Source organism: Artemia sp. Qi Xiang Cuo, chromosome 10 (assembly GCF_049724085.1).
Source record: "Artemia sp. Qi Xiang Cuo chromosome 10, ASM4972408v1, whole genome shotgun sequence".
Lineage (NCBI taxonomy): Eukaryota > Metazoa > Arthropoda > Branchiopoda > Anostraca > Artemiidae > Artemia > Artemia sp. Qi Xiang Cuo.
In genome coordinates, this window is record NC_142803.1 from 7,807,211 (window position 1) to 7,830,347 (window position 23,137).

The 23,137-nt window shown below is 35.9% G+C and overlaps 1 protein-coding gene across 1 annotated transcript in view; it reads left to right on the forward strand.

Annotated features, from left to right (window-relative positions):
• LOC148947432 (uncharacterized) overlaps nucleotides 1-23,137 on the forward strand; it is a 105,546-nt gene that overhangs the window by 11,539 nt on the left and 70,870 nt on the right. Inside the window, exons 2-3 of the mRNA XM_089095884.1 lie at nucleotides 20,691-20,805; nucleotides 22,220-22,317. Of these exons, the coding sequence (XP_088952010.1) occupies nucleotides 20,698-20,805; nucleotides 22,220-22,317 (206 nt within the window). The 5' untranslated portion in view covers nucleotides 20,691-20,697. The remainder of the gene's footprint in view (nucleotides 1-20,690; nucleotides 20,806-22,219; nucleotides 22,318-23,137) is intronic.

The following is a 23,137-nucleotide window of genomic DNA, read 5'->3' on the forward strand; positions in this document are numbered from 1 at the left end:
TCTCAGTCTAAAAAGTATCATATTACTAAGTAATTTGCTACCTACAGAGACCAGACTAATGCCTCGATAATTATCACACTCATTTTTATCACCTTTTTTATAAAGTGGCTTAATTAAGTTTTTCCTAAAATCGTTAGGTACTTCCCCTTTTTCAAAAATCATATTCATAATCTTCAATAACTTATTTCTAACCTCAGAGCCACCATATTTAAGAAACTCATTTACCACCCTATCAGTACCTGGAGCCGTTTTATTATTTAATCCTTTTAGTAATGTTGCTAATTACTCCTCACAAAAAAAAACTTCCTTCACATCCAAGGTATCACAAACTTTTTCATTTTCCTCTATATTTTTTCCTGCAACTCTATCTCGGTTAAGTAGGTTCTTAAAATGTTTGGCCCATCTCTCTTTAGTTTTTTCCTTATCGCTAATTGCGACCCCATTCCTATCTTTAACTGGGCCAAGTCCGGATTGACTACTCCCTCTCAATTTGTTAACATTCCAGTACAATATTTTACTATTATGCCGTCGAGCTGCATCTTCCAGTTCCTCGGCAATTTTATCCATGGCCTCCAATTCACATCTCCTTAGTTCATATTTTAGTGCTTTCTCCACTTTCTTTACATTTCTTTTGTTTTCATACGATCTATCACTCAGATAATTCTTGTACAAGTCCTTCCTCCTTTCTATTAAACATAAAGCTTTTTCATTAATATTATTAGCTGCAGTTATAGCTTTCTTCCCTAATACACCTTCCGCAACTTCACAAATTATTTTTCTAAAATTATTCCAACCATCTTCCACATTATCAAATTTTAAACTCTCGAGCTTAGTATTCAACTGTTCCTGGAAAGTTTCTCTCAAATTTTCATCCTGGGGTCTTCCAAGATCATAGCTCCCCTGAAATTAGTTTCCTTTCCAGAATTTGATCTTTAAATTAACCCTGTATGCTACTAGAAGGTAAACATTACTTTTAACATCACTAACAGCATTCCTACATACCCTAGTGTCTTGTATTGATTCTGCCAGTCTTCGGTTTACTATAATATAATCAATAAGGTTTGCTTTCTTACCATCACGTGAATACCATGTTAACTTATCAGCCATTTATGACCATACACCGTATTGGTTATAACTAGATTGTTATACCTACAAAATTGCAAAAGTCTGTATCCATTGCTGTTTTCTTTTCCTACACCAAATTTAACTAGGCTGGGACACCATCTATTACTACTTCTACCAAACTGGGAATTAAAATCTCCCAATAATAACATCATATTTCTACCTGGGACCATGTCTTTTTGCTCCTGTAACTGTAAGTAAAATTCATCTGAGTCACTAGTATTTCCGTCAGTTGGTTCTACAGGGACGTATACTACTATAACTGATGCCCTAAACTTTCTAGTCATAAAATGAGCAATTAGTATTCTATTATTAATACCTTCCCAGCCTAAACAAGACTTAGCAGCTTCCTTATTCATAATGAGCCCTTTTCCCTGTCTGTGTACCCCATCCTTCCTGCCTGAGTAAACAAATTCTATATCACCTAATTTCATGCTTCCTAACCCTGGGATATGAGTTTCTGAAACTCCTAATAAGTCCAGCTCAAATCGTCTGAATTCGTCAGTCAAAATGTCGATAAGACGGTCTTTTTTTAACGTTATTACATTCCAAGTTCGAATTTTTATGTTCGCTACGTCCTTGAAATTATTGTCGTCTCAGTAAAATCAGTGATCCCGAATGCCAGTGGAGGGCAGGGATCACGCATGTTCTCAAGTCTATGTCAAAGTGCTTAAATCGAATAAGAGCAGTACAGCAAGAAGTCCCTTATACCTCCATGAATGGAGGCTTTGTGCAATCATGGGCCCATCTTGGTCACAACATGGTTTTCAGCACTTGGCGATGCTCTTCCATCAACAAGAGTCGAAATCCTGCACAGACAGTCTCAAGCCTATTACCTCCGACTCATTATATATTCATGCCTACAAATATTATGCTACTACGTGGAGGCAACCCATAATAGATAAATTAGCTAGGAAGAGGCTTTTCAGCCCAAAGACGCCCATCAAAACATACCAAGCCCAGAAGAATTGTCCATTAGTCAAAATCCCGTGCGAATGCTGTGTCGTTTACTAGGCTATAATTTCCTCGACGGGCGCCACTCCTCAAGTGGGAATAGAGTTGACCGCAAGGTCCCCAGTCTTGCAGGTACCCCGAAAAGGTCGAGGCAGCCCTTTGCAGAGGCCGTTGTCCATAGATCTCGATCTTACGTCCTTCCACAGTTGTCCTCCTATAGAGGATCCTCCCGCGATGGTGTTTTCATCACCATGCAATTTAACCCATTAATGGGAGAAGGTTTGTAACTCATGAGAGCTGTGGACGAACCAGTGGACCCTTTTGAGTGTATATTTGAAGGTCCTTCTTCGTCCTCTGCCTGTATTTATGACTCCAGGCAAGGGTGCCCCAGATTTTTTTATGGACCCCCTGGGAAAAGGTCCCCCTTGGTTTGTGCCTCCTTTGGAGGTACCCTACATATCTGAAGAGCGTTTCTCTATCACCAGCTGGGGGCACGCTGAATGGCCCTGAGAAAGCCAGTCCACTACGCTCATGTATGTGTGTGTGTTGTTTTGAGAGCATAACCTTGTGAAAACCAAATCAAATCAACTGTGGTTTCTGCTAAAACCTATCTCTGAACAAAGGGTAATTAACATAATTTAGGGCCATTGCCTGGAAGCTCTGGGTGAAATGTTAACTTTGGAGGCCTAATTTTCAACATTTTGCTGGAGACCTTTCAACATTTTTGAACAAAATGATTATCTAAAATCTTGATCCGTTATCAAAGATGTTATTATGTCCAGCTAGCAGAAAATGGCATGGGAGGAAGGCTTGAAACCCTCCAGTCCCCTTCAGACTTTAAAACAGTAATAAAACTTCCAGTTTCCATGAACTGAGCCACCTCCTAAGTCTCCATGACCAATGTCTTGCCACTTCTACACAAAGTGGCAAGGGTAAAAGAAGTTTTTGGGCCATGTTTTGGGGAAACCACAATTTTTTGTCTTTTTCTGTCTATATTGGGGTCATCTTATTTCAAGCACTCAAGGATATAAGTTTTAAGCCAATTGGAAAGTTTTTGACTGTTTATTAGACTCTATTTTTTTGGGGGGGGGGGGGTTAGGCAGGCAAATAAATTGTTATAGGAATGTAATATTTACCCAAAGAGTTATGGCATTATCAGAAAAAAAACAGTTTTTGGCATAACAAGGCCCCATAATCCTTTTAATAGACAGTGATAAATTTTTACAAAAAATACTGCATTTTTTGGTCACATATGCAGTGACCGAAATATCTAGTATTTTTTGTGAAATTTATCACTGTCTATTAAAACCATTAATCCCTATTTGAAGTTTTATTTGCCCCGTAATACGTCATGGAAATTTCAACTTAATACTCTAAGCTGTTCCTGAGATATTGCTGATATACCCGTTTGGCAATATGCATGCACATAGTGCGTTTTGATTTAGTTCAAATAACCCCTGAACATTCCCTGAAAGTTTTACCATAATACGATTAACCTCAGTAGCATCAGAAATCGTAGTAGCAGTAGTAATTGTAGTAATAGTAATATGCACATACTGCCTTTTGCTTTGCTCAACACCCCCCGAAACATACCCTTGTACTCAGTAGTATTAATAGTCGTAGCAGTTGTAGTAACTTTAACAGCAGTAGTGGTAGCAATATGCACTTAGCGCCTTTTGTTTTTTTCAATATCCTTCACAACATACCTTTAAAGTTTCATCTTTATGCCCTAAGCAGTTTCTGTGATATTGCTGATACGTCCTTTTGAAACCTTGCATGTACACAGGCGGGTTTTGATTTAGTCCAACATCTCCTCAACATTCCCTGAAACTTTCACCTTTGTGTGTAATACTCTAAACCATTCCTAAGATATTGCTGATACGCCCTTTTGTGTGTTTTGATCTAGGTCAACATCCCCCTCAGTATATTTCCTGAAATTTTCACCTTAGTGCTCTTAGCCTTAGTAGTAGTTGTATTAGTAGTAGCAGTAGTAGTAATAGTAGAAGTTGTAGTAGTAGTAGTTGTTGTTGTAGTAGTAGTAGTAGCAATAGTAGTAATAGTAGTAACAATAGTAGCAGTAGTAGTATGCACATATTGCCTTTGGGTCAGTTGAAAATCCCCCTATCATACCTGAAAGTTTCAAAATGATACTCTAAGCTGTTCCTAAGATATTACTCATACGCCCTTTTGACAACCTGTATGCTCATAGTGTGTTTTAGTTCGTTCAACTTTCCCTCAACATTCCCTAAAATTTTCATCTTAATACCCTTAGCCTTGATGGTAGTCACAGTAGAAGTAGCAGTTGTAGTAGTAGTACTAGAAGCTGCAGTAGGAGTGGTAGCATATCCTTGCCCTAAGGGCTTTGGGGGGGTGTCCATCCCCAGAGGCACAGATATTGGACCTTTCAACTATGCTGAACAAAACGGCAAATCTCAATTTTGTATCGGATATCTTTGGTGAATAAGGGGCACAGGGGGGCTGCCTGCCTTCCAATCACTTTTAACCCTTAAAAAGAGCACTAGCACTTTTAATTTCCAATCGAGGGAGCCCCTTCCGTAGTTTCTACGACAACTCCTTCCATACGAGCCACTTCGATTAAAAATAAAGTTGAAGGTTCAATTTTTTTCTAATGGAAGTAAAGAGCGCTACTGACTTCTGAATGGTTCAAGCTATACACAGTAAGATAATACATGTGAAATAGTTAAAAGAAATAGAACACAACGGAAAAAAAGTATTATAATTTTTCTTCTACAAGCTGAGGTTCTGACCCTCGAATTTGGACGCAATTGTTAGGAGCAGGGGAAGTCAGATTCTCCCAAAATCAAACATATACTTTAGAATTTGTGCCAAGGGGGGTGGGGTTATTACTTGAAAATGGAGTAACACTAAATTTCACTAGAATTGTCTCATTCCTTCCAAGTAGTTTATTTTCAAACTTCAGTATAATGTTTGAGAATGGCAATAATATTGCCGAATTCTACCTTTTGAATATCTTACATGAGGGGAGGGTGGGTACTATATTTTTAAACTCTTAAAATCTTTGGCACAAAAGCTACCCAGAAGTTTAATGCCCAAATCGAATAAAAATATACTGTTTTGTTCTGTTCTCAAAGACCAGCCATTTTCCCATATCCTTTCTCCTGACTCTGTAAAACAAAGTATAATATTTCCCTTTTAGAAAAGGATTAACTGGCCATTCCAGTTTCTCGTCTCTATGTATCTTTAGAAAACATCGAATCTCGCTTTTGGCTATCGAATTTAAAAGTCGATCATCTGCCAGAACTTATGTTGTTGTAAAAATAACCATTGCTGCTGCCAAGATTCTTTTCCATCAGACTTGGAGAAAAAAAAGGTGAAACATATTGTTATCTTTAAAATTGAAGACAATTCCGTGTCATTCATCAATGTCTATCTTTTTATTTAATTTTTTTTTTAATTTTAGATTTGATTATATTTCATGTTCCACCTTTAAGTAGTTTTTGATTTGTGAACTATTCCAGATACAATCAATTTCGTATTTTTTTCTTTTTTAATAGTTCATGGCAACGAACCAAATCAAGGAGCAACTATTAGTAGCCAGAATTCTAAGAAATCGAGTTTTGATATCAATATATATACATAAAAAGAATTTAATTTTAGGATGATTCCAAGTATATAAAATTCACCAAACTTAAAATGACCCATAAAAAGCAACGAACCTGAGAACATTTGCCTGACTTTCAAAAAAGAGGGAAACACCCCTAGAAGGGCAAGGGATCTTAATAATAATTGCAACATTAAATCCAGAATATCGGACCCCTTTAACAAAGTTTTCAAGCTCTTTTCTACAAAAATATGGAATTTTGCAATTTTTTCTGAGATTATAAATAGCGTGTTTTTTTTTTTTTTTTTTTTTTTTTTTTTTTTTTTTTATCCAGTGGTGATCGCATCGAATCACTGATTCTAGGAAATCAGAAATAACCGTGAAAATAACCGTGAAAACTGAAAAAAGTGCCACATAGTACCATAAAGCGAAAATATACCAAAGAAAACTGACCATTTCTGTGGATGCTTGAATTATGCAGGCTTAACTTAGTTTTGACAACATTTTTGAAGAAGCTAAATTTCAGCTTGGGAAGGGGGTGGTGGCTAGGTTGGGTTTGGGGGGAGGGTGATTAGTAAAATACACCTCTGGTCTTACGTTCAATTTTGTGGATTAACACAGTTCACGGTGATGTTTTTTAAGTAAGGGACGACTCCTGCTAATGGTAACTACAAATGCCAAGAAAGAGTTTTGGTAAAGATTAGATATGATAAAAAATGATAAAAAATGATTAAATGATAGATAACAATACAATGAAAGAATTGACCTTTTATGGTGGCTTCAAACATATAAGTTCAATAGGTATAAAACTGCCGAACAAAAGTTACGAGTCTGACTTAGGATTTACCCAATATTCAAAAAGGGAGAAACCCATCAAAGGTGCGAGTCATTTCAATAAAACTAGACCATCGAATTCAGCATATCTAAGAGCTTTACTACAGAAGCTTCAAACCCCTATCTAGGAAAATATGGAATTTTGAGTGTCTGCCAAAAAGGGCGATCATGGACACGTGTTTATTTGTTTGTTGGTTATTTTTTTTCCAGGTGTGATCGTATATAAACAAAGGTCCTAGAATGTCTGGAAAAGGCTTATTAGAAAGGATATTGAAAGTTCTACTGAAATTTTTTACGGTAGAAAAGACTGTCCAACCGGAATCCAAACTTTTTTGCCGTTTTATGGCACAAACTGAAAATTTTAGCCCAAAGGGTGTAAAAAAATTATCGAATGAAAATTCTGAGATAGTTAGTCCGTTTAAAATTATATAAAATCTGTATCCTTTTCAGTTTAAGAGTCATTAATGCCACGCGGTTGCGTATTCTTTCCTAAAGATGGACCTAGCTCATATAAAATGGACTGTTAATTATAGACATTTCTAATATAGAAATTTCTTCATTTACTAAGTATTATTTCAAAAAATTCCACGAAATTAGTAAAATAAAGAAAAATAAAGTGCTACATTAAATCCAGATATGAGCAGAAAGAAAGTTAAATACTTTTTTAAGCGTAAAACTATCATAAATTGGCATCAATTAATAAATAAAACCCAAAAGGAACAGAAGGTACAATAAATAACCAAGTCAAACTCAAAACGAGCAGAAACCAACAGGAATAGAGCTGGTGCCACCTGTGTCTTCTAAAAACTGGAACATAAATTCTGCTTTACTGAAAAAAACTTCTTATTTCGAGCTGAGTTTTTATTTTTCATAATATCAAAAATAAAATTCATGCTCCAAGCCAACTTCACGCTCGAAGCCACTCCTAAGATATTTCTAGTATACCTTGTTGACAACCTATATGCATACAGTGTGTTTTGATTTAGTTAGACATCACCCTCAATATTCCCTGAAATTTTCACTTTCATATCCTTAGCCTTAGAAGTAGTAGTATGAGTCATAATAGGTGTAGTAGGAGTAATAATAGTAGCGATAGTAGTTGTATTAGCAGTAGTAGTTGCAGAAGTAGTATGGACATATTGCCTTTTGGTCTGTTGAACACCCCCTTTATAATACCATGGAATTTTCAACTTAATATACTAAGGCGTTCCTAAGATATTGCTGATCTGCACTTTTGACAGCTGTTTGGAAGTTTTGGGGCGGGGACAAGGGTAGAAATTAGTCTCTAATTCCCCTTGATTCCCGGGGATGTTTTTGATGCTGAGAGGTGTTATTGCCCCTCCTATTACAGACAATATTTTTCTGTTTAACGTAAAATATTAAATGCACATGCCTACAAGCATAAAGATAGAGATGTGGGTAGGGGGGGGGGCTCATTAGTGCTTCTAATATATTTCTCACAGGTGGGGGGGGAAGACAAGGGTAGGAATTAGTCTCTAATTCCCCTTGATTCCCGGGGATGTTTTTGATGCTGAGAGGTGTTATTGCCCCTCCTATTACAGACAATATTTTTCTGTTTAACGTAAAATATTAAATGCACATGCCTACAAGCATAAAGATAGAGATGTGGGTAGGGGGGGGGCTCATTAGTGCTTCTAATATATTTCTCACAGGTGGGGGGGGGGAAGTGCTACCAAGAGCGTTGTTTTCATCGAGGTTTAAATAATAATGTTTCACATTTAACTATTTACATGCAGTGTTTAATGTCGTCTTGTTTCCTAAGGGACCTTGCTTCCCTACTGGCGTCCATGAGGAGTATCCTTGAAAAAAATATTAGTTTCGAAGAATTCATCTTCAAAACCATGGAAAGATGACCCTATAATTAGTTTATGGTATCTCAGACCCCTTCCTTCTAATAAATATTTGGAGGGCCCGTTTTTTATTCATGATTATCATTCTCGAAGTATTTTTTTGCAAATATTAAAATTGAATGTAGTTTTGAAAAAGAATAAGTTATGCAAGGAAAATTAAGGAGCTACATTAAATGAAAGAAGGTAATAAATAAATTAAAATAATAATTAAAATTTAAACGAGTATATTTCAAAAGCAATGAATAAATGAGACCCAAAACCAACCGATTTCACAATGACTAATAAGTTAGGTTAAACTTAAAACGAACAAAAAATTACTCCAAACAGGAGTAGCGCAAAGGCCTTCTATGGCTTCAAAATGCCAGCGTCATTTGCGCTTTACTGAAAACAACTTTTATTTCAAGGAATGTGTATTTATTTGTAAAAACGTCAATAACAGTACAAAAAAATGACATCTCAATGCTGATCGAGTTTTAAAAATTAGAGTGATGCTACCTGTCCTCTCCCCTCCATCTCAAAACTCTAGACAGATTGAATATTATTTCCATTCCTTTAAAATATATATATATATATATATATGTATTTTAATCAGTGTGATTTTTCGTTGTCAAAACTTCAAAAACAAAAAAAAAAAGAAAAGAAAATCACCATAACAGCTAAGATTAATAAAAAAAACTTATGAAAGTCGACTGACTGTTTATTCTATAATGACGTTAATTTATAAACGTCTCAGTAGATTTTTGATTGATTTGATTTGATAATGGGGCTTAATAAAAAAAAATACACAGCAAAATACACAAAGAAAAGACTAAAAAAAGCAAAAAAAAACAATACAACAAAACAATTAACCCTCCGTAAGCTTTCGCTTGCTTGGAGTAACACCGTAAACATAGGAGTAACACCGTAAAAATAAAATTTAAAAAAGAGAAGAAGAGAAAAGAAAGAAAAAAGAAAGAAGGAGAAAAAAAAATCTGTATTTGCCCTACTCCTAGTCACAGCAACCCTTCCAAACAAAACACATTCCACCTACCAACACAATCGAAACACCCCAGTTTCCATCCAACAAAAATTAACTAAGACTATTTGTATATAAGTGATCCAAGGGCAATAATTAGAAGACCTACCATACATATGAAACCCAGATTTATTATAGTTTAACAAAAGTTTATTTACTTTCATCCACTTATATATGCATAGTATACCTTTTTTCGTTATATCTATTAAATGAGCTGAAGACTTTGCTGCCACAGTAAAATGGGTGTCATCAGCAAAACTGGGAAGGATGACATTATTATATGTATATAAACCTTGGGGTGGGGGGGATGCAGCTGATTTTTTTATGAAGGGTGGGGGGCTGAAGTTATATTGGCAGTTCACGAAAACTTACATTGCCAGCAAGTTCTATCATACCTATGAAATCTTTATTAATAAGTAATCACCTAAAATCATAAATCATCAATAAGATTCAGCATTAATGAATCTTCTTGGATTAGAACGAAATCTTTCCAAGACATTATCTTGGACTGACACTTCTTGTTTGAATTTTATTCTGTCATTCCAGCAGTTTATTTCCAGCTTTTTCAACCATCTACCTTTTATCAACTGCTTTTTAGCCATCTATTTTTTTTCAACTACTGTTTCAACAATCTGCTTTTTCAACCATATATAGTGTAAATTTGAAGTTAGAGGGGGGGGGGGCAGCTCATCCCCCTTATGTACGCCCATGATCTCTTTGATAAGGAAACCAGAATACTGTTCGTAATCTGGTGTTCGACTTCTTCTTCGATTTTCTTCTTCTTCGTACTTCTTCTTCTTGCGATTCTTCTTTGGCGTACCATAATAACTCTTCCTCTTCCAAATTTGACGGCACTCGACTATCGTATTCTTAATCATTGAATATCAACTTGTAAACTTATCATTTACATTCATATCATTATGATCTAAAAAGTCAAAATTTGTATCTCCTAGCTTATTATTAGCTTCGTTACATTAATGTGCCTCAGATCCCTTTTCAAAACTTCAGAAGCTCTAATGCCGGATTTTTAAAAAAAAAGAAAAGATACTAATACCATTATACCAAAATTGTCTGAAGTGTTATTCAGAGTAACATTAACTGTATTGTATCCAGTATTTAGAAAAATATTATCAATCAAGGTTGGTGTGTCATGTGTCACCATTGTACATATATAATTAGTCGCTGTAAGCCCATAACCTAGCACAGTGTTTAGATACTCACGGACTTTGTGATTACTATCTACTGTTCTCAAATCCAAATTAAAATCACCACAAATAAAACAAGGCTTAGCAGAAATTGGTAACTTATTCAGTTGCTCGTCTAAGAGTAGGCCAAACTCATCGATAGTGGTATGTATATAACAATTACAATCGCACAGTCTCCCCATATAGCTATAACGATTACAAGCGCACAGTCCCACCATATAGCTATAACAGTTAAGAGCGCACAGTCCCGCCAATACAAGCAGACAGTGTAATGAACGGAATTCAACCACCGTGAAAATTCGTGTTGATCTGTGTTAAAAGTGCCTGATGTTTTCATGCTAGTGATGTTTTCATGCTAGTGAGCGTGGATATAAAAAGTCCAATACCGAGTTAGTATCTCAGTCAATCAGTTGAATTTGAATAGTTTATATTACTTCAAATTGGAGAAATAAACGTTCACCTATTGTGAGAATGTGTAGTTTCACACTAATAAACCTCGAAGGAGCAGACAGTGATGTTGTGAAGACATGAGCCCCCAATGTAGCATTTGAAATTGGAAAGGATTCCCGACTAACATTTGAGTGGGATGAGATGTTTGGCAGATACGTTAAATTATTGAGTAAACTTAAGCCAGATGAACAATTATGCTTTGCTGCAAAAGTGAATATAATGTATTTATCACGACTACAGCATGGATTGAATGCTATAATGAAACACATTGAGGAAAAATGGATTGACTCACCTAACGCAAAGAGAGTGAAAATATATTCTTTCATTACATTTCTGTCAATAAAAATGTTTTTTCTTATAATGTTTTTTTTTATTAGACACTGTAATTGATCGTCTACTCCACTCTCTCTCTCTCTATGGTGGGTGGTGGTGTTGGTGGTGTCCAATAGGTATTGAGATTATGCACAAAGTAGAAACTTGCGATTGTTATTTTAGTCTATAGTTGGTAGTGGGAGTATCAAGAATGATTGGATTTGAGAAACAGAAGATCTTACGGAATCTAGTCAAATTGGAAAAATGTTTAGTGTTAGATGATGACTTTCTGGAATTATCTCTTCAACGGAAAATATTTTTTCTAGAAATACTTAACTGTATAATGGGATCTGATTCTCCATCCTTGGATTATTGTATGAAGCTTATGCATTGCGAATCAAATGCATTTACTCAATTTATTGATATATTGATTGAAACGAAACAAAATGACATCGTGATTCTGATTTTAACCACTACCTAGAAATTCATTCTTTACAACAATAGGAAATAAGTTTTTGTGACGATGCTCGATTACTTCTCCTCCTCCTCCTCCTCCTAGAAGACAATGTTATTTTTTTTATTGATTTTGAGTCTGTTTTTTTCTGACAGTGAGAGGTACAACATCGGAAAAATTATCATACATGTTCACTATGTTTATATACATTAGTCAGCTGGTCTTCATGTGAGAACTGTACTACAGTTGATGGCTATAATAAAAAGTGTAGACTACGCACTCTATGTAAATTGCATAAAGGATATGCTGTACAAATTAAGGACTGTAATACCTGTCTTGAAGAGACTTGTGACTCTCATCCTAATGGATATTCATGCTTCAATTGTCATTTTGATAAGTGTGATCAGTGGGAAAATATTTACCCTGGTATGATTGGAAAAAACCCTAAGAGTGACTTCAGGTTATTTCTAAGGGATTCGTATCGTCGTGGCTTTCAATTGTATTGGGAAGAAGAATTTGGAGCATGTTTCAATTGTAAAAACATGAAGAGAATATGGATCCTGCATCATTGTTGTGAGAACGATGCAAGTAATGATTGTAAGCCTAGCGATTTTTATTTGGCTGTGACAGAAAGGGACTCTTCATATGAGAATATTGTGTTCAACATTACTTCAAATAATCAGACGGAAAAAGGTGAATTTTACAATATGAATCTTAAGAGTATCATTGACTTCACAAGGAGATTTAATAAAAATGAAGTTACAATATTTTGTGGAAAATGTGATCCGGTCTTTGCACGCCAGGATCAGTACAAGTTGAATCCAACAAATCTGCCACCACTAATCGTTGTCGACGACGATGTCTATGATGATGATGATGACGATGGCAATCTAAATGACTATGAAGAAGAAGAAATCTAAACAAATGAAGACAATAGACTTTTTTATAGTGCATATATATTTTATCAATAAACAAAGTCGCATAGATTTTTAAAACACTTTATTCTTAGGGCAATGAAATCAATACTGCACAGGCCTGAAAGGGAATTTTCTGCTAGAAAGTCATTCAGGCGTAGACTGTGTACATAAATGTTGAGAAATTCACTGAAAGTATAATCACGACATCGAAAAATGAAATAAAGTAATGCATGAAATGCACAGCTTTTGGTCGATAGATCCTGTACGATAGATTTGAATTACCTAGGACGGTGAATAAATGTCGATGTTCATGTAGTTTCTTCAGTGTCATGATTGCAACTAACGACCGTTTTTACCGTTCACCGGCAGATATACAGTAATTTCATTGTCAAAAATATCGGTGACTACACGCAGATCCTCGGGTGTGTTCTGATTCAGGTCCAATAGAATATATCCATAGGGTTTGTTGGTAGCCTGATTGTAGGCTTAGAGTAGAAATTTCAGTTTACCCAGATCAACCTGTTTATTCAATGTTATGAGGAAAGTGGAATGACATAAGGCCCTGAAGATAAAATAGTAGGTATGTTTCAAAACAGGGATTCTCATACACTTTTTCTGTTGAAAGGGATTAAGCTGAACTGGAGTAACGGAGATCCGTTGATGATGATATCTGACAGTGAACAATTGTATCATCTCCTGAAACCATTTTTCAATGGATTCAGCCAGATCGTCAATAATCAACCGAGATTTGGACTCACAAGTGTTGAATACGTCATGTCCCTGCATGAATTTTGTGTCTTGGGCCATAGTTTTTATTCTATCATAGGATTCTTGCCAAACACTGTAGCAATAGTAAATTTTAGTTGGATTTTCTAAAAACATTCTGTCACGATTTTGAATTATTTTGGTTAAAAGTGTCGTTTTGCCGGACATTGATGGTCCACATAGAAACGATCTGAATGGTGTTTTAAATTGATACATGTTCCCTTCAACAGTTCACCTAGACAACTAACTGTAGACTATAGCTGTCTAATGACTAAATAATTTCCCTACTACAAGTACTCCGTTCAAGAATAATAAAAATGAGAAGAAGAAGACGAATAAAGAATCATATTTTCTTTTATTATACATACAAAAGTAACAACACTTAACAAAACATACTGCATTAAAAGAAACATATTAAACATGAAAAAAATACACTTTTTTTAAAATTTATTTATAATAAAAAATACAACATTTACATAGGCACTAAAAAAAAACAAACAAAACACTTTAATAGATACATTTTTTAAAATTTATTTATAAAAACATACAACATTTAATGAATAATGCACTTAAAATATCACTTTTATTTACAACATCTTAAATTTTGGGATCCCCCCCGGAAGGGACGTGGCGGGTGCTGGCGGTGGCCGGCCGAAGGCCAGTACCCCACTTCCAGTTTCTGATTTTAACATTAATAACTGATTTGGGGCCTGATGCTTCACTAGCTCTGGGTAAATGGACTCGTCCCAATTGGTAAAGTCCATTCGGGAGCTAATGTGCACGCCTTTTTCCAAATCTTCCAATAAATTCGCAGTTCTAACTTTTAGCAAAAGCGAATCGGTATCCCCGTAATATACTTGAACTTCGCCCTCCCCCGGCCCGTAGCGCCTACACACGTCGTAACAGAGTGACAACATGTGTTTTTTTGATATTTTGGTTATTGCGCTGCCAGCTGCAATATTTTTATTTAGAACTACATTTCTTTTTTTTCTATTTAAGAGGACAATATTGGAGTCTAAGATGGTGAATGATGTAAAGTCTGGATCGGCAACGATTCGAGCGCATTCTTTTGGGTCAGTCACAACGTCACAACGACTTCGATTGCGTACACTCTCACACATTTTACCGAAAGCTGAGTTGAAAATGAGTTTAAAGATTTCCTTTTCAACCTTCGTTTTCACTTTCGAACGTTTATCGATAAAAATTTTAATAAAATTTTTCACATAAGGTTTATGGTCAAATTGAAGGGCCCTATGTACCCTTGTGACGTTGAAACCATTGGCTACCATCCACCGCAAAAGACCCTGATGTACAGCGATATTCTCTTTCGGATGAAGGTCGGCGATAAGTTTTTGTTTTGAAGGTGTCCAGTGCACACCACCATCCTCTACCTTAGAAATATTGTATGGACTCAAAGAGTCCCTAGTCACCGCTCTGTTTATGTATGGGAAAACAAAATTCGTCATCGAGTCAAGATGCTACAAGGGTACTTTACCATCGATTTAAAAAAACCATCCCCGCTGTCCATTCTCCTTAAGATTGCCAATATCGGGGAAATTTTAAGCACGAGGATCGTTAAGCCATTTGCAAATACCACACGGCAAAGAGTGGTAAGAAATTCCTGGTGGATAAAGGGATTTCATATCTAAGAAGACTGCATCCGACTTTACACCAGTGTCATATCCTGTCGGATCAGTTTGATGGATACTATATCCATGAAAAGAATACCCTTTCCTCATTAATCTCTCTATAAATAGATACTAATCCACTTTGGGGATCAAGCCTATTTCCTATTTACTGATTGTAAGAGTTAAATCCATCACCAAATGAGGAGAGGAGAAATAACAACCTACATCCAACCCGAATTCCCCATATATTTTATCCATGTTCTTAAACACGATATCCAGCAAAGTCAATACATCACTTGCCAGGTAAAATCTACAATAATCCAACCCGTTTGTACATCCTCCCTTAGCCCAAATCCTCTTGGAAAATTCATAGTTAACAGTGGTGCATTGACGCTCATGAAGTAAATCGTAGAATGAGGTGATGGACGGCAATTGTTCCTCAGAAAGCCTCGCGGTGGAGTTGTAGTTGTCATACAGATATATACCCTTACACGTTAATAAATTAGATATTTCACCGTCTGAAAAGTCCTGCTGCTGCTGTTTAAGCAGGTGTTGCTTAAGGAGGGGGAAATTATTAAAATCATCACTTTTCTGTATTTCAATGGGTTGTCTTCAGGATTTTGGGAAGAAGCTAAAGGAGTCTAAAAAACGGATCTTATTCACGCACAATTTATCGTTATCTATTATTTGCCATTTGAATTCTAAGAGCAGTAGCTGTTCAGACGACTTGGGTATGATATTATAAGAAAAAGAGCCATCTACCTATGCGCCATCTACAACTCCACCTCGTTGCAATCGTGCCAATGCCGGTAAAATAAATTTCATGTCATAGCTGGAATTGTGTATATAGACAGGTAGAAACAATTGTTGACTAACGTTTAAATTACATGATTGATGGGCCACTCCACGAAAATTGCTCAATCCCGATACAATCGGGTTGCCCAAATGATCGTGGTCGCGGACCATCCCTTTACCCCTTTCCCCTTACCCCCTTTCCCGCTTCCCTATTACCCTCAACAAATTCCCCCTTAAAAATCCAACATATTTTTTCATTTTTTATGGCCGACTTATTCTTGGGAGATAAATTTCTTGAATAATACGCATATTACGGCCGTAATCTCAAGGTATTCGCTGTTTTATTAATGATGTCTATCATAACTGAGAGTAATGAATCATTACTGTTATACCTATCTACTATCTCTATCAGGTACATGGACCTACTTGAGTCTCTTTGTGCGTGAGCATAAGAGACTGCAATGACCTCATGTTTTTTAACAAGATTTGAAATCAATGGATCATACACATCTATGAGAGCGGCTTCGCAGTCTAAGGCCACCTTGTCACTCTGTTGGAGTGACTTTTGAAAGTTCTTAAATCGCAAGATGGCCCTGTCACCGCTAACCGTTTGCACAGATAGACATCCGTGACGCTTGCAATGCTTCATATGATTGTTTAACTTAATTTCTGACCGGAATCTAGAAAGGCATGTCGGACAATAGAAACATGCCCATCTCCCCTTTTTACCCTCCCCCAGAACCCGACTAATGTTTGGTATTGGAAAAAAATGTCCATTTGAATCGGGATCACTGGCCGGCTTGTAAAGAAGCCAAACCCAATGTTCCACTGATTCAACGGACGGAGTCCTCACTGGAAATATAACCCCCTTTTTACGGTCACCCCCCCACAAATTCTGTTTCATATTTTAGCACAGTAACACCAATTTTTAAATGTGCATTAGCCCGCTCAAAAATAGTTATCCCATTAAGTGTTACTGGATATTGATCATTTAATCAATTAAAATCTACTTTAGGGAAATTTGGACCCCCATTAACTGCATAATTGTCCAACAGTATCTTACTAGGTTTCTTTTGCAGAGGCTTGTGAGCTGCCACAAGAAATGCATATTTGAAGCATTGAAGCCCAGTATCGAAACGAAATCGTTGTACACCATTACACCCCTTTAAATCTTCATTATATTCTGTTGCGGGATGTTGCGTGGTGTGAAATCCCCCAACTCACTCAACAAACCCTCGAGCGTATCAGGACTGAGACGATCAGCCCATTCGAGGGTAGCTGGTTGAGTCATACCCCCTGTATATGTACTTGGTACATTAATATAACTATCCCCTATATTCGGAGAAAGCATACTACAATTAAAATCGGACATGATAGGGGATGTTACAGGGATTTCATGTCCTGCACTAAATTTCTCAATGGTGGGGATGTTGTGTGGTGTGGAATCCCCAAACTCACTCAACAAACCCTCGAGTGTATCAGGACTGAGATGCATACTATTACTACTACGACTACAATCATCACCAAACCAATCACTTAAAAAATTTGTAATCCATTCCTGTGATTCGTCATGGATATTATCTTCAAATTGTGTTGGTGGTGGGAGTTCCTGTACATTTATCTAAAAAATGAATGTGAAGTTATTTTTTCATTTATCAGAAAATGAACAATTATATTGTCTGTGTATATGTGTGTTTGTGTGTGATTGTATGCTTTTCTGTGCGTTTGTGTTTGTTTAATATGATTCTTTAAGTGTAACCTGATATAAGAAAGAGAAATTATACCATATTTTTTTTTATATTGGTGATGTGACACTTCAATTAAGCTGAAAAAATATTTTCAGTGTTTAATGATCTAAATCTGTAGAACCGCTACCCTTTTAATATTTTTTTTTAATTATTAATTCATGCTAGATCCTAACATTGACATTGAGGTTTTTTTTTTTTGTTTTTTTTTAAAAAGCACAATGATATAGATAAATACAGAGATAAGAGAGAGAGAGAGGGGGAGAGAGAGAGAGAGAGAAGATACAATTTTTCTTACGCTATCACGGAGAGAGGTGACTGGTTCCATGAGTACATTAGCTTCATGGGATGGGGGTATGGTTTGCATGTTGAGTGTGGTAGTTGACCAGTTGACAGTTGGTTGGTGTATGATGGGTCCGGGTGGTTGTGTTATCTTGTTTTGAGTGTTGGATGTTGGAATTGACCAGTTGACAGTTGGATGGTGTATGATGGGTCCGGATGGTTGTGTCATATTGCTGTGGATGCTGGCTGTGATAGCTGGATAGTTGGCTATTGGGCGGTTTACGGTTAATGTTGATGGTATCAATGGTTTCGGCCAACGACCATGTTGTATAACCGTCGGTCTGCTGACCACTGATGTCGCTTCACCCCATCTTCTTAATGGGTAGGGGGAGCTCTTGAAAATCCTAAAAAAAAAGTTTGTTTTTCATGAAAAAAATCTTGAAAGAGAACCACCAGTCCTCATCAATAGAATGCACAAGAATAAGTTTTTAAAATTTAAGTTGAAATTAAAAGTGTCATTCTATTTTTCTGATGATTTAGAGATGTAAAAAAAAAGTTAAAAAAAAACTGTCAGAAAAAAAAAACAAAAAAAATTGTCAGAAAAAAAGTTAAAAAAAAGGGGGGTTGGAGGGGGGGGGGTTGGAGGGGGGGGGGGTTGGGGGGGGTTAGTGGGAGGGGGTTGGAGGGAGGGGGCGGTGGACGATTGTGGCACTTTGGGCCAGTGGGGAACGAATGTGGGGCCGGTGGGGAACGAATGTGGGGCCGGTGGGGAACGAATGTGGGGAACTTTGGTCCGGAATAAGAAATAGGTATGATTTAACTCATGTGCTAAGTCGCAAGCCATTTAAATACAGTGTTTATATATTTTTTTTCTTGTTTTGATATTGCTCTTTACCGACGTCTGGAGATCCAGGTTCAAAAAATATTTAACAATCTGTTAAATATAATAAGGTCTGTATAAATTTTAGTAGAATTAATTTCTTTGCCCACTATGAATATAAAATAATAACTTACTTCTTGCGTGTAGCTTTCGACAATATTCCTTTTATTTGAATGCATCATTATATTTCAAATGCCAATTCTGAACTGAGAAAATTACAAATTGTCAGAGTTTTTATATCCGCATTCAAGGTCAAACATAAGTCAATCACATCTAACAATTAAAAGGTAGCAGACAGATAGGAAGTTACTATAGTATAAAGGAATCATCACGCACTTTGAACACAGATCAACACGAATTTTCACGGTGGTTGAATTCCGGTCATTACACTGTCTGCTTGTATTGGCGGGACTGTGTGCTCTTAACTGTTATAGCTATATGGTGGGACTGTGGGCTTGTAATCGTTATAGCTATATGGGGGGACTGTGCGCTTGTAATCGTTATATACATACTACTATCGATATTACACGATATTACATTGATATTTCGACTTAATATTGCTATAAAAGAGATAACATTTAAATATAGATTTTATCTTGTAGATGTCTTTGGCTTAATACTGCTCTTCTTTTCTTTGCAAAATCTCTTTTTTGGAAAGAAAATCTAAATTAATTTCTAATGGTTAACAAGAGAAATATTTGTTAAGTTTTTTTTTCAGAATTAAGATTTTGACTTGCTATCTATATTTTGGACAAAACTTTGCAACAATTTTAATGGTATTTTTTATCATAGAATTTAGTTTTACTATAATTCAAAATGGACGTTCTTGGCTTTCTGACCCCTGTTCTGTTACAACTTGAATATATACGTTCATTGACTGACCGTTTTTACACAAAATATAATTGTGTTATATTTTGTTTTAACTCTTTTTTGTTTAAATGAATGTGCTTTCAACTCATTTATTGGAAAAATTCAATTAGTTAATAATAATAAAAAAAAAAAAAAAAAAAAAAAAAAAAAAAAAATTAGGACGTCAAGAATGAATGCAACGAGATTTGTTTTTGGCTGGAAATTCCCCCCGGAAAACTCCCCCACGGAAAATTCCCTCCGAAGAAAACTTTCCCGTCAATCCCCCCCCCTCGTGTAAAATCCCCCTGGAAATTTTCCACGAAAAACTCCCCTCCGGCAATTCCATCCTTGAAAATTCTCCCCAAATGAAAAATGGAGGAGCCAATGGTAAACTAAGACAAATAAAAAGAAGAAAAGCGTATAATTGTACGTCAGCTATTGTGGAGGAGGGATGGTGCGTCATTGTGTAGGAAGGGAAGGTTCCAGATGCCTAAAAGAGCGCATTTCAATTCCCAAACTTTCTAAATCTCCATGAACCTTCAGGTAAATACAGGAGGGGTATGTGGGGGGAGGGGAGAGTAATTAATCCCACATCTCCCTTGATTTAAATCCGGATAGGAGTGCTGCGGGGTGATACCTCCCTTCTTATTGCAGTAAAATGTTTTTTGATATTTATTTTAAAGCTTCCTTTAACTAAACAAATTTGCTTCATATTCCATAAAATTACATGCAATGATGCGTAATTGGACCTTGTGTGTGCATCTTGAATGTAGTCAAAAGAGTGTGGCCAGAGTCCTCGTTCTCTGTGCTAATAACTCAAAAAACTACCTAGAAGGCATCTTGAAACACTTCGAAAAGGGTTTGAAGATCATTTTTGACAAACCCCCCCCCCTGCTAGACGAAATAATAGCACAAATAATTTAAAATTTGTATGAAATCTAATGTTTACCTGTTAATTCATTTTTATCTGTTTATTTCACTTATAATTTGTTAATATAAATGAATTAATTTATAATTTTATTTTCTTAGAATAAAGATGTCCGGAAGAACCTCAACGTGGAAAAGGCCCACAACAAGAGTATATGACTACAACTACAAGTTTGGTGAACACTATTACAACCCACAGCTTTCACACATTGACAAGGTGAGGTAAACAATGAGAGAGAGGTAAACAAGAGAGAGAGAGAGAGAGAGAGAGAGAGAGAGAGAGAGAGAGAGAGAGAGAGAGAGAGAGAGAGAGAGAGAGAGAGAGAGAGAGAGAGAGAGAGAGAGAGAGAGAGAGAGAGAGAGAGAGAGAGAGAGAGAGAGAGAGAGAGAGAGAGGCAGTTTTAGGTAGCTTTTGAGAGAAGGTATGAAAAAGGTTTGGGTGAGGTCAGCCTGATTGTTATTAAAGTTAAAGATTATTAACTTTGATGAAACTGAATTTCACAAACTTAAAAAAAAAAAAAAAAAAAAAAAAAAATGATTAGCAGAACATTTTTACCCAATCGGATGCTCGACGTAAAACCAAACTCTTAAGAAATAAAAACCCTCGATTAAAAAAAAACCTTCAATGATTTTGTAAAATTCAGTGATCCAAATGAAAGTATTCAAGCATAAATAAAAAGTTTGAGCCAAATAAAAAAAAAACAAAAAAAAAACACTCTAACATTCTCTTCTTTCTTTTCCTTGCCACTTCAAAATACGTAACTATTTTATAGGAGTGTTTTTTTTTTGAAACTTTGGAGACACCCTTGTCGCATCTGAAGAAGATATATAATACCCCTTTTAAGTCTAAGACTGTGGATAGGGTTTGCCAAAGTAGACTTTTCTTGAATTTGTTATTTTACTGATAGTTACCTACTTCTTAAATGAAAAATATTAACATTGTCAAATTTCAGTGTTATTTTATTCTAAACTTTAAGAATTTGAATTATGATCTAGGCATTTTCTGAAAAACTTTTAGACAAAACCAACTTGTCTTGTCGTGTAAGTCTGAAATGCATAACATTATATTGGAGCCACCATTTCAATCTTAAAGCTTGATTAAGAATTGAAGAAGTAATATGTGGCCAACGAAAATAAAGGTATGGTTAATTTCCCTTAGTAAATTTATATTTACAATAACAAAAACTAGGTTAAATTTGACGTTCAAAAAATGTCGTGGATACAGCGAGACATATTTGAAGCGGCAATTTTTCGGTTGAAAATATTTGTTGTTGAGAGGGTCGCTAAGGTAACTTCATACTTACAGGAGGGAATTGAAATATGGCGTGAATGGGGGGGGATTTGGTTTTAGCAGTTTGTGAGGTGGGGAGCCTTGTGGCTGATAGATTTTGAGTTTGGGGAACTGTGGAAGTAAAACATACAGAAAAAATTAAAATTATAGAACCTTAGGATTGCTCGATAGAATGTTAGACGATATTATAGACGAACTATAGACGATAGAATCGACTTATTATCAGTCAAAATAACTAATAAGGGCTGAATAAATCAGGGGGTCATACAAAATGAATATTTTCTATAAATTATCTATTAAAGTATTAAATTAGTTTCCTAATCGTTGCTGCTTCTTTCAGAAAGAACGTGGGTTGAATGCCGAGCCTCCTGCAGCAAAAACTTTTGCCGAACGCTATGCAGAAAAGCCTTTCTACGGAAAAGCCCGGGACTTTGACAGGTAAGATTATGAAAACCTTGAGGAACACCAGTTCTAACTTGTAAAACGAAATATAAGTAATTTCAGGGTTTTGCTCATAGCTTTCGAATCTATTGAGAGTAAATAGTAACTTACTTGAGGTAGATTATAAGGAAAGTCAAACACAACTTAAAAAAAAAACAACTCCCAATTAGATTTAGTGCCCCATCCCAGTAAAGAGGTTGTTTAGGACATGGGGAGTTTAAATGAGCTTGGAGATAGCTGGCTTAGAGCTGAAGGAGTCCCGTATTCTGAATATATTGAGATGAGATTTTTTTTTCTTTTTGTCTTTTTTATGAAAAGTATATACGAGAGAATCTACAGGAAATATAACGTAATTCTAATTGCAACGTTAAAAATATCAAAATAATTATCAAATGAAAGGTCATTTGACCATGACCTTTGATAAAGGACCTTGTCAAATGAAAGTTTAGATCGACTTAGCATGAGAACATAGTTAAATATTTATCACAATATTTGACAGATATAATTAAAAGCAACAAGATCGACGCACTTACAAGCAGTTAGAAAACAGCAAATTTTATACAAAAGTTGAAAATATTTTAAAATCCTTTTTTTGCTGTGAATTGGAAATTCTGTATATCTACAAAACATTGCGAAAAATGAGTTGCCTTCATTCCAGCCTAATAGGATTTTTACTTTTAAAACAAATACATAAGACCAAAGGGAAAACATGGGGGGGGGGTGAGCCACCCCTAGTTTCTGGCTGTGGGGACTAAGCAATCAAATAAAGTTTTGAAATAATACAATATAACTGAAAATAGGTTTCTTCGTAGGAGGA